Source organism: Pelobates fuscus, chromosome 1 (assembly GCF_036172605.1).
Source record: "Pelobates fuscus isolate aPelFus1 chromosome 1, aPelFus1.pri, whole genome shotgun sequence".
NCBI classification, from domain to species: Eukaryota; Metazoa; Chordata; class Amphibia; order Anura; family Pelobatidae; genus Pelobates; species Pelobates fuscus.
Window position 1 is genome coordinate 483,762,693 of NC_086317.1, and position 11,862 is coordinate 483,774,554.

The following is an 11,862-nucleotide window of genomic DNA, read 5'->3' on the forward strand; positions in this document are numbered from 1 at the left end:
AAGCGGGACAGGACATCAGCCCCTAACAAATTAAGAGGACAAGAGGAAGACACTACAAAACGAGTAAGGAGATCTGGGAAAGTACCCACCCGTAAGGGCTTAGTTAATGGGTTGCTACGAGGGGTTCCATCAACACCTATACAGGAAACATCTATATTAGAGAGAAAGGAATCGTCAGGCAGGTCACATGCTCTAAGTACGCTACGGGCTGCGCCTGTGTCAACTAAGAAGGTGGTTGGGCAGCCTTCCACAGGTAGGACCACTGTAGCTAGGGGCCCCCCTTTATCCCCTGTATACACTGCCATGACAGGGGCATTGGACACAGGTTTGCCTGTTACCTATTGGACAAGATCAATATGAGACTGGTCTGGACCAGGGTATGTACGTGTAGGTGTAGTTGGATAGTATGGTTGCTGAGCATGCTGTGTAGGGCGTCGTTGTCTAGGCATTGGATTGTTAGTGGGCAGATAAGTTGCAGAGGGTAGGTTATTAGGATAATAATGAGAACCAGGTAACGGATAACCAAGCGCCTGGGCAGGAGGATAACCGGCCACAGGATATGGTGGCCGTAGAGCATGTGTGCGCTGCCTAGGTGCATGCAGACTTGGACACTCATTCCTAAAATGTCCTAGTTGCCTACAGTGATAACACATTTTGAGTGGTGGTCCTGGGGCCTGAGCTGTGAAAGGGTCCAGAGGTGATGGAATAGGGTACCCGCCAGGGGCAAGATGAGTTGCAGGGTCAGATAAGGAAAACATTAAAGGATTGGATTTCTTTTGCAGGGGCAATTGGATTGACTCCAGGCCTTTAGCGACCAGGAGGAGAGTGTCCAGGGGAATTATCCTGAATTCGGGACGGGACTGGACCAGGCCTTTCCTTATGGGTTCCTTAAGGCCTGCAACGAAAGCAGCTGACAGCATCTGTGTGTGGGACTTATTACATGTGTTGAAACCTAGATCAGAAAAGGTTTGAGTTAACCTAGAATGAAATCTTTCAACTGTTTCTGATTTTTCTTGAACAATATCAGCAATAGAAATAGCCTGATCAGTCAACTTATCTTGAGCCCATGCACGGAGTTGTTCACAAAATGTGATACCAGACTGAAAATCTGTATCCGTAGTGAGACGGGCATCATCAAAGCTCCTTTCCATTACGGGCCAGTAAGCATCCCCTGCCTTAATTTCACACAGACTAAACAAATCGCGCCATGCTGCAGAGTAAGTTTTACGGATCTGAACAATCCGACGGAAAAAGGGCATGGGCTGTTTCTCAGGGTCAGGAAGTGATTGTACCAGTGTTGCAGCTTGGGACGGATTGAAGGTAACATACATCAAAGGGGCACCCTCCTGATCATGCTGGGCACCGCAAGCACCTGCTATAGGACTGGAGGGTAGATTAGTTGTGGTCTGTGGAGGCTGCGCCTCTTGGACACTACTATCGGCAGTGAGAATGGGAATCAGACCAGCTGTAGTACTGGTCGCAGGGTGATTAACTGTAGTAGTAATTTGGACCGAATCAAGTTGCGAGGCAGGGGGAGAAGTGGCTAAGGAAGCTGTGGAGGTTGCAGGATAATAACCTGATGCTGCCGGGGTCGCAGCAGGAGGAAAGCCTGATGCTGTAGGAACAGTGGATCCAATAGTCATAATAGGGAAAGATACACTGGGGGCAGCCATAAGAGGGGTTGGAATGGAAGAGGATACAGAAGGGGGGGGGGAAGAGACCACAGGGGTGTTGGTAGGGTACGTTACCATCATGGAAGGGATGGGTGTGTTAGAAACAGGAAATGGTGTCAGTGAAAGGGCAGAAGGGAAGGATTCCACAGGAGAAGTAAGGGCGGAAGTTATAGGGAGAAGTGAAAGGAATTGGGCGTGGACAGAAGCAACAGGAGCCGAAAGAGAGGGTGTAGCTGCAGAGATGGGCAAGAGAGGAGGAGGAGGCAGAGAAACAGGAAGGGAAGGGGGAACTGAGACTTGGAGTGGAGAAGGAGTGGGGGTTGGAAAATAACATGAACCATCTGCTTTAAGAACAGGGTACAAGGCAGCAGGGGCTGGAGAGAGGGAGCTAGCATGAATGGGCTGTGGGGGCGCTCCAGAGGCAGGTTGAGCCACCTCCCTTTTAGGCCAGGCTTTATCATATGGAGGAGGGCTGGAAACGTCTGCAACAGATTCAACAAAACAACCTTTTTCATGATATACAAAGACTTTTTTTCCTTCTAGGTCTATCTCCTCCTCAATCCACCCCTCCTTCTTAATTACACAAGCAACCTTATACCACGCATCAGCTGATTTCTTCAACCCATGATCTACCAAGATCCCATGTTTGTCGTTTAAAAGTTTTCTCCAGTCTTCCGCCTGCAATCTGCCACTGGGGGACATATTAATACTACACAGTTTAATAATTTTCCGGAGTTTGACCACAGCTAAGTCCCCAGCTCTTTCCTTTACAAGATCACAGGCTAACCGACCACGGGAGGGGTTAACATGAGTCTGACCCATTGATAAACTACAGTAGAACTGGATAGAGAGAAACAGGGAAAAGAGACAGCAAGCAGACCCTTGACCAAAAGAGAGTGAAGAGAGTGCGTGAGAGAGTGAGTGAGAGAGAGAGAAAGTGAGACAGAGAGAGAGAGACTGAAAGAGAGAGAGAGAGACTGAAAGAGAGAGAGAGAGACTGAAAGAGAGAGAAAGAGACAGAAAGAGACTGAAAGAGACAGAAATAGACTGAAAGAGAGAGAGACTGAAAGAGAGAGAAAGAGACTGAAAGAGAGAGAGGGACTTAAAGAGACAGAGAGAGACAGTGAGACAAAGAGAGAGAGAGAGAGAGAGAGAGAGACTGAAAGAGAGAGAGACTGAAAGAGAGAGAAAGAGGGACGTAAAGAGAGAGAGAGAGAGAGACTTGCAAGAAACTTGCATAAAGTGTCACACCAAGCTAGCAGAGCACAGAAAACCCCCAGAGTGATGCAAAAAAAAAAACAAACAAAAAAAAAAAAAAAACTAACATCTGGCAGCACAGACTCCAAGGAATGGAGGGGGCAGAAGGGGGGGGGAAAGGGGGGAAGTAGGAGAAAGTGAGTTGCAAGCAGCACAAAGTATTTAACCATGTGAGTGCCTAAGCACAGCTCTCCTGAAGACAAAAGATAGAATAGGAGAACTACAGGACACAGATAGAATATATAACAAGTAACATATACCCCCCAAAAAAACCAAACAAAAAAACAGTATACATGCAAAAGCACAATATATATATGCCAAAGCACACAAATTCTTTAAAATTAATGCCAGCTGAAAATAGACTCCTTAAAATAAACTCAGTACATATACACATAGAAACTCACATTCAAGCACACATACAACAACTTAACTCTTTGTTTGTTGTTTTCATTAGTTCAACAAACTAAAACCGATTACGCCAGTTTGGTATTTCCCAAAACCGAACTTAAAATAAAAACAATAGAGAAACGCCAGGATTTAATATTAAAATATTAATATAATCCGGCCAAAAAACCGCCAGGGTGGTCTTATGAACCCCCTGATCTCAAAATAAAAACAACGCCAGGATTATCAATTAATATAATCCGGCCACAAACGCCAGGTTTCAACACCCCGACCTCAAATAATCAAAAGAAAGCAAAACAGATTCTCAAACAGACACTTTCACACATAAAAACTCAAACTCTGGATTTAGTTAGGCTGTAGATAGACAAGTGACAGGGTTTATACAGTTCTATAAGGGGACATATGGGTATATATATACCTGTCTGAAGACGTCATTCACACGAAGCCGTAGTGAAGCCACGGAGAATAAACGAAATCCAAAGAAAGGAAAATATAGGTAGGTAATTAACTCATTTACCATAGCCAGAGTTGATCAGTCTCCTTTTCCAATCTCTGGTAGTCCTTTTGTTCTCCCGTCTTGTAATGTATATACGGCTTTCCAAGTGAATTAACTACCCTTAATGTCCCTGTTCGGGCGCCAAATGTTTTGGATCAAAGAAAACTTTGATTATTTGTCTATCTACACCTTCCAAATTGATTGATGAATGCGTGCACGCTTTCCCTAGAAGTAATTCACACCGGAGACAAAGTTTCTGATCAGTGAAATACTAAGGAATGCTTTATTCCCCAGAGGGGGGTCTCCTTCTTAAAGCAAAAATACGTCACAGTTTAAACATACAATATCAATTCAACAATTGGTTAACATTCAAAAAGGGTCCCACCCTACAGGATGTGATGTCATCATTACAGAGCTCTTCCCCCCATATTCCAGCTCTGGCTTGGATACATGAAGAAAGGGGAAGTGAGTAGTTTCTTTGTTACTTTAACAGTGATTCTCCATTTTGTTGCACGTGGAATTGGCACAAAGGAAGTGGGGGAGGAGTTTAGCAAAGGAGGCTACCTATTAACACAAGAATGTGTAACAAGAAACTTGCAGAGGAAATAATGACTGAACCATAAAGGGGGAAGGGAATATTTACTCTAGCAGCCAGTTTTAACATAGTGAACACAGAATAAATAGACATTAGTAAATAGCTATTTTGGTTTAATTCTTCTGTCCACAACATTATTTCTTGGAAATAAATACCAGCCATACTAATGTGCATAATTAATTATGCATGCGTGACATCACAAGATGTAAATCACAAGTAGTGAAATAACAGAAAATTCTTTAAAATCACCAAAAAAACTACTTACAGTTTGATTCTGCTGTATAGCGTGATTGCTCCCACTGTCTCCCTGTCTCACAGTGCAGTGTCTCCATGTGTCCCCATGTATCTGTCAGGGTACCTGTAGTCTCTACCTCAGAGGAGGTGAGAGACTTAGACGTTTATCCTCCCAGAGGGGTTGTTTCTTCCGTTCCTCGCGGTCCTCTCGGCCATTTACAAGCTGACCGCGAGGGATCCACTTCCTTATATGACGCGACGCTCAGTAGTCGACGTCATGACGCCAACCCGGGTCGACCTGTCAGTCAAGTCCCGAGCACTAATCAGGACTCGTCGGGGGCGTGATTACCCTCTAGAATCAAGGTATAAAGTAAGGCTTTCGGCATCTGCTCATTGCCCTGTCGTGGTTCTAGCCTGTCTAGTCACTCAGTGCTCTTGTATTCTAGTTGTCTCTTTGGTTCTGACCCTGTTTATCTCTGTTACCCTTTGACTCGGCTTGTCTCTCGCTTACCTGTCCTCTCGTTCCCTCGACCTCGGCTTGTCCCTAGACCATTCTCTACTTACTCCTTACGTTAAGTCCGGCCATTCTAAGGTCCGGTATACGTACCTACCACCTGTTTGTACTCTGCGTGTTGGATCCCTGTCCCGATCCTGACAGTATCCCAGTGTCCTATATATCACAGTGTCTCAGTAGTGTCTCCATGTCTCCCAGTGTTCCCATTTCTCCCAGTGCCCCCTACTGTCCCTACGTCTCCCAGTTTCCATATGTCTCACAGTGTCCCCTAGTGTCTCAGTGTCTCAGTGCCCACATTCGATCCAGTGTCCACTAGTGTTCCCATGTTTCCCAGTGTCCCCTAGTGTCTCAGGCTCCCTTAGTGTCCCCATGTCTCCTAGTGTCCCCATGTCTCCCAGTAACCCCTAGGGACTCCGTGCCCCCATGTCTCCCAGTGCCTCAGTGTCCCCATGTCTCCCAGTGTCCCTTAGTTTCTCAATATCCCCATGTCTCAGTGTCTCCAAGGATCCCCCAGTGTCCCTATGTCTCTGTGTGTCCTTTTGTCTATGTGTATCTCAGAATCTCCATGTTTCCCCATGTCTCTGGTACTCCCAGGATTCCCCAATAATTCCATGTCTCTGTGTCCCCCAGCGATTGCCATGCATGAGTTATAGGTGTCCAATGCATCTCTATGAGAAGTATTGCATTATTAACTTGACAGAGTTCATCAATATAGATGATCTCAAAGTGGGAGTAGCAGTATTGGAAAGTGGAAACCTTGGGGTCCTTGGTGGATTGTCTAGGAGGGTCCCTGGTGGATAGCTCGGAAACCAGGAAATCTGACCAGCTGCACCATAGACCACCAGGGAAGGATTTTAAAAGGGTCAATTTATTTTATCTATCTTAATATATCCAATACAATGTCCCTGTGGCCTATACTATATTGGAAAGACCACTATTATTCATGAGAACTACAATATTGCACCATATGCGCTTTTTCTTCTGATACTGTATAGGACAAGAACAACCAGAAAACTATTCAAAGAAGGGAAAGGGTCGCCTCTACGGACCCCAAAAAGCTCATAAATTGAGCTAAACTTTCTAGCTCTAAAAATTGTGAGTTGTGAAATTGACTTTAATTTGTATTTCTTAAACGTTTTACAGTCTGCACTATGATATGGTATTTTGCTTATGTTTTAAAGAACAACACATAAATACTCGGATCCCTAAGTAGGGCACCTATCTAAGGTATATATATACATTTATCACTATACTGCACCGTATAGTGCTCATATACAGAGTTTCCACAATATATCAATATAGTGCTTCACCATCACACTTGTTCCAATTTCTATATTATAAGATAGGAGTATGGTGATATGCAGCTGGTTTATTATTCATTCACAGATTGTGGTACTAAAATTTACGAATATAATAGCGCTGGTACTTTATCTTTTTTGCATTCGATTTTTGAGGACTCAGACACTATCTGTGTATGTGACACTGTATCAAACAATATATATTCCACCTCAACGGCTACAACTGTGTCCCAACCGCCTTAATAACAAACAATAAAACTATGGGATGAAAACAGACAAATAAATGTGGAGCATTCTTATTAAAAGGACACTCTTAGAATCAAAAACAACCATGGCCTAGTGAACCACTTTTATTGTGTAGATTATACCCCTGGAGTTTCTCTATTACATTCTATGCCTGTTAGAGTATTGCTAAGATCTATTTCATTTTAGAAGCTTGAATTGTTGTGTATTATTATTATTATTATTATTATTATTATTATTATTATTACAGTACTCCCAGCTGGGCTTTGGCATTATAGCCTTGATTTCAGGTTCCTGTACCGCCATCCTGATTTAGTGCCCCGGTGACCAACATTCGGAGAATGTTGTGGTGTAGATCATACACAATGGATAGATACTGTTTTGCAGCTGATACACAATATATATACGATCTATTTTATGCACAATTTATCTATACCATTATTAACCCCTTGAGGATAATTGTATACGTTCTTATCAAAACAAAACCTGAAATGTGGCTTTTTGTCTGTTCAACCTTAATTGAACTGTTTCATATAAAGTGCACCCACACGTATTATATATCATTTTGCTCAGAAAAAAATGTGCTTTCATTTTACATCAAACATTTATATTTTAAACATAATTTAAAATGATAAAAAAAAATTAAAAGATGTGGTAAGTATGCATTTAATGAAATCAATTCTACAGCTAACAGGGCACCTTCAATGTTTAAATCTAACACTGGATTCCCCACTGGTTATCTTGAATATATTACTAAGGGTCCTTTTAATTTCTCTTGTCCTCAGACAATATATAATGGGGCTGACAAGATGTGGAACAAAGGAGTACAGACCCTGAAGCAAGACAGGTAAATCGGCATTAAGAATCAAACGAAGTTGATTAGCTGTAAAATAGAATAATCGAGGGATAAAGAACATGCCAATGATAAACAAGTGTGTAGAGCAGGTGTAAAATGCTGCCTGCCAGTTTTCTGAGCTCCTGGAAGAACTGATGGTCCTTATTATTACAACATATGAAAATATTATAAAAGTCAAGGGTATCAGGAGCACAATCATTGCAAGGGTGAAAGCCACTCTTGTTATAGGAAACGAGTCAACACACGCTATTGAAAGCATCGTTGAAATATTGCAATAACAGTGGTTGATTTTGTATTTTAGGATACAATATGGAAGTTGTGATACTAAAAAAACTATTGCAATTGCAATAAATACTGCAATGAGCCACAAAAGGCAACAGAGATAAATAGTAATTTTATTGGTGATTATTGAAGAATATCTCAGTGGCTTACAAATTGCAACATAACGATCAATAGCCATTAGCATGATAATGAAAGAATCAAAAGAAGCCAAATAATTGACACAGAATGACTGGAGCATGCATGCCACAAAGGATATCTTCCCATCTGCAAACCAATACATGGCGATGGTTTTAGGCAAAGTAACTGTGTCAAAAGTGAGGTCAGAAAGGGCAAGATTCCATATGATGAGATACATTGGATGGTGTAAATGTTCTCTAAAAGCAATCAGAAGTATTACGGTGCCATTTGCCAACAGTGCTGTAGTGTAGACCAGGAACATTGTTACTGAAACCAATTGATGGAACTTCTGTGGGAGTCCAGGAAATCCGATCAGGACAAATTCAGACAGTTCAGATTGATTCACCATTGAATTGCTTTAGAAACTCTAAGTAGAGTATTTGTTAAATAAAAAGAAAATATAATTATTCCAGAAGTTGTGTCTTTAAGGGGTTAATATATGTTTAATATTACATAGCGATAGCTATTCAGGCATAACAGGTTTATCACTTATTTTTAGAAAATAAGACACAGCCTTACTGGCTTTTGCAGAGACAGACTGATACGTATGATGGAAACTAGACAATATACCTGTAGAAGCAGCATCAAAAAACAGCAGTGATAACAGCATTCACTGATTTCAATCTCTGTGATAAGGCTAGTGGTAATCTAATAACCCATCTGCCAATTGGAGGACATTACTGCGGAGATAAAAAAAAAAGACAAAAGTTGGAAATGATACGGGAATTTGATTTATAATGTTAATGTAATACTTTGTATGAGGTCATATTTCTTACATTCTGGACAGTCTGTTGATAATTTACTCTTTATTTTTATATTTAAATCCCCCAATCACCATTGGCCCTGATTATTAAGGGGTAACAGAATGGCTGAAGGAGTTGGGGTATTGAATTGTTGAGGTATTTATTTTTATTTTGTACGTCATTCCTTGGCATGGGATGGGAACATAAGTTGTTCATTCTGTGGAACTGATTTGCCTGATAATAAGAATGAAATGATTGATAACGTTCTGTTCTATCCAGTAGTTCTATTATGAAGCTAAAGTACACAGTTTGATATATCATGCACCATAACCACTGCAGCTCATTGTATTGTTACAGCTTATTTTAGTGGCTATGGTGCAGTCCTTCCACTTTGTCAAACCATTTTCATATAATAACAGACACCCCAGCACACAGTAATGTGGTATCATGATTTTTTTCAGCTATGAAACATGAATTGGCAACATTTCAACAGATGAATAGTCTTTCTCAGGCCACTTGGTTTGAGAAAGACAGTGTGTAAACGTTGCCAATATTTCCATTATCTGTCCAGATATGATGACCGAGTTATCACACTTTGTCAATAGTAACAGACTGTATTACTATAGCAGAATCCAGTCTCTATGAATCACTGCAGTCCTTTCTATGTCACTGAATATACTGTATATCTGACTTTATACATAAAATCTAACCATAAAATGATAATAATGTAATTCGCGTATGTCATGTGACAAGTGTCCTGCTGTTTTTATGTTTGAAAAAAAAAATGTGCTATGCACTTAGGCCTCGATTTAATATTTTTGGATAAGCTTTCAAAGGAGTTAATATTTTTAGCTAAACTATTAAAATATATTTTTTAAAACATTAAAATACAAAAAAAATAATCATATATGCAAATACATTAATATTAACATATTTTTTAAAATAATAAATCATTTGAAAAGTGTATCCAAAAATATGAAATAGTTTGAAAGGTTTATCAAAAAATATTAAATTGAGGCTTTAGTGCCAGTCTCATACCTGGACCTCCTGGAGCAATAAAATGGAAACCTCTCTTTGTAAGTGCTGAGAACAGGAGAATTAAGATTCTAAATTATTTCTATTTAATAATCTTTTTAAATCCTTGCTTTCTTAGCCTCATTTAACTTTGATAGCAATATAATATGTGTATGTAACAGAGCAAAACTTCATCACAGAGCAAAACGTTACTTACAGATTAAAAGTCAATGCTTTGCTGCAATTTCTCATGTTCCTTGCTGTTTTCTGTATCTTCCCAGCTCTGTATGATTTTATAGGAAATTTATCCTAATTAACCTAATCCCACTGGGCGAACATGGCTTGTTAAATCTGCTGATGAAACATTATGGGTGGAGAAAGTAATTGCTCATTATGGGAATTGTTTAAATGAATTTGCTACTTCTATGACAGCAATATGTTTTGTCACCCAAACTTCCTAAACGACGACAACATCCAGACATTAAAAAATATTTGTCTGTGACGATGAAACACAAACAGATATTTCAGATGGGAAATGGGAATTAAGTTACAGTTCTGTGGGTGTTTTAATTAGCGTTGATAGGTCAATAGGTTGATAAATATGGAGTGTGCTAATCAATGTTGGATGATTTGGGGGAGACCGTATGGAATCAGGAAACATTTTACTGCACTGTTTTTGTGGTGAGATGTTACAGGCAGTACTGAGTGGAGGGACAGCACTGGGGAGTCCAGGTAGTCCAGGCATTATAACCAATCAATGACGATAGTGCCAGTAGTATCCCTTTAACTAGTGTCAATGTAAAGAGTTTTCCAATGTAATGGCTAAGGAACATCTTTTATAAGCTTGATTACTGGAGGTTACATTTAAAATAAGATGTTATTTAAAATAAGGAATGCGTGTTGTATTAAAAAAATTATGTTTGTAATATCTGTTTCATAGACTTGTCTAATAGCTAGAGGATGCTGCTCTGTCTGCCTTTCAGCCCAAAATCAACTTTCCCCCTTATTTCCTTAAAGCTGAGACATCCTGTCCCTAAAATGTGTGAGTGACCACAATACATACCAGGAGGAAAGCACCTACATTCAGAATTAGAGAACAAGATGGAGTCTCTCTATCCCAGCCAAAGAAAAAATATGTAAACTGTCAGGGGGAGAATGGGAAGATTGTATAAGATGAGGTGTCATAAGAGAGGCCTCTGGATAGAAAGAATTCATGAAAACCACATTCTGGTACAATGGGCCCACTTGAGATAAAAATGGAAAAGCCCTGGTTAAAGATGTAGTGATTGCATCGAAACACCTTGGGCATTTGTGTTTTTTTTAGTTTTTGGGGGTTTTCTTGGTAGTCATGTTTCACTTTCACCTTTAGTTGATTTATTTCTTGGGTAGTAATTAGGGGGTTGGCGGAGAGCTGTTAGTTTGAAAATTGTAGGATTTTGGAGAGACAGCCCACAAAATTCAGAGCTAAACTTTACACGGTCAGTTAGATAGTAACTAGTAGGTTTCGGAGGGACTCCACCCAAATTCCGAGGTACAAGGATTTTTCAGGGCCACCTGTCTCTACTCAAGAATAATTAAAATCCCAAAAGGCCCAGGTGGGTTACCTGTTTGACTGTTCCCCTTCATTCTTCACACAGAGAAGACTAATGGAGCAAAGCATATTCATGATTCTGGAGCCCCTGCTCAACCCCTGGACACAAGGCAGCCACCTAGGGTCACTTTATGGTCATTTCAGCTCTGCCTCTCCTTTTGTCCTCATTGTAGCACTGACTCTCAATCTCATGTAGCCCTCTCTGTAGAAATTTATGTTTATAAAGAAATTGATATACAAGATTCTGATTAATTTTGCCATATTATATACTTTGTTTTGGTTGCACCGTACAGCTCGGTCTGCAGTCTAAGGATATTACATATTGTGGTGATGTTACAATTATTAGTTGTTACGCTACTTTTCTCAGCTAAGAGCTAGCAGACAGTGCCTGAACACATTGCATTTTGATGCATATTTATTAATACTACAATTATACTTCTCCAGGAAGGTCATCTTGTTTTTTTTTTGTCTCCTCTAAAACAGA

At 40.4% G+C, this 11,862-nt stretch overlaps 1 protein-coding gene across 1 annotated transcript; it reads right to left on the reverse strand.

The window, feature by feature from the left end:
• Positions 1-7,416: 7,416 nt before the first annotated feature.
• On the reverse strand, positions 7,417-10,059 carry LOC134586015 (olfactory receptor 2AT4-like). The gene is made up of 3 exons (XM_063441521.1): positions 10,005-10,059; positions 8,601-8,710; positions 7,417-8,397 (listed from the first exon to the last, which is right to left on the reverse strand). Exon 3 carries the CDS (start codon positions 8,377-8,379, stop codon positions 7,417-7,419), a length of 963 nt encoding a protein of 320 aa, XP_063297591.1. The 5' UTR covers positions 8,380-8,397; positions 8,601-8,710; positions 10,005-10,059.
• Positions 10,060-11,862: the final 1,803 nt, after the last annotated feature.

Coding starts and splice junctions, on each gene's coding strand:
- LOC134586015 (XM_063441521.1), bottom strand. CDS start 8,379: ATGGTGAATCAATCTGAACTGTCTGAATTTGTCCTGATCGGATTTCCT.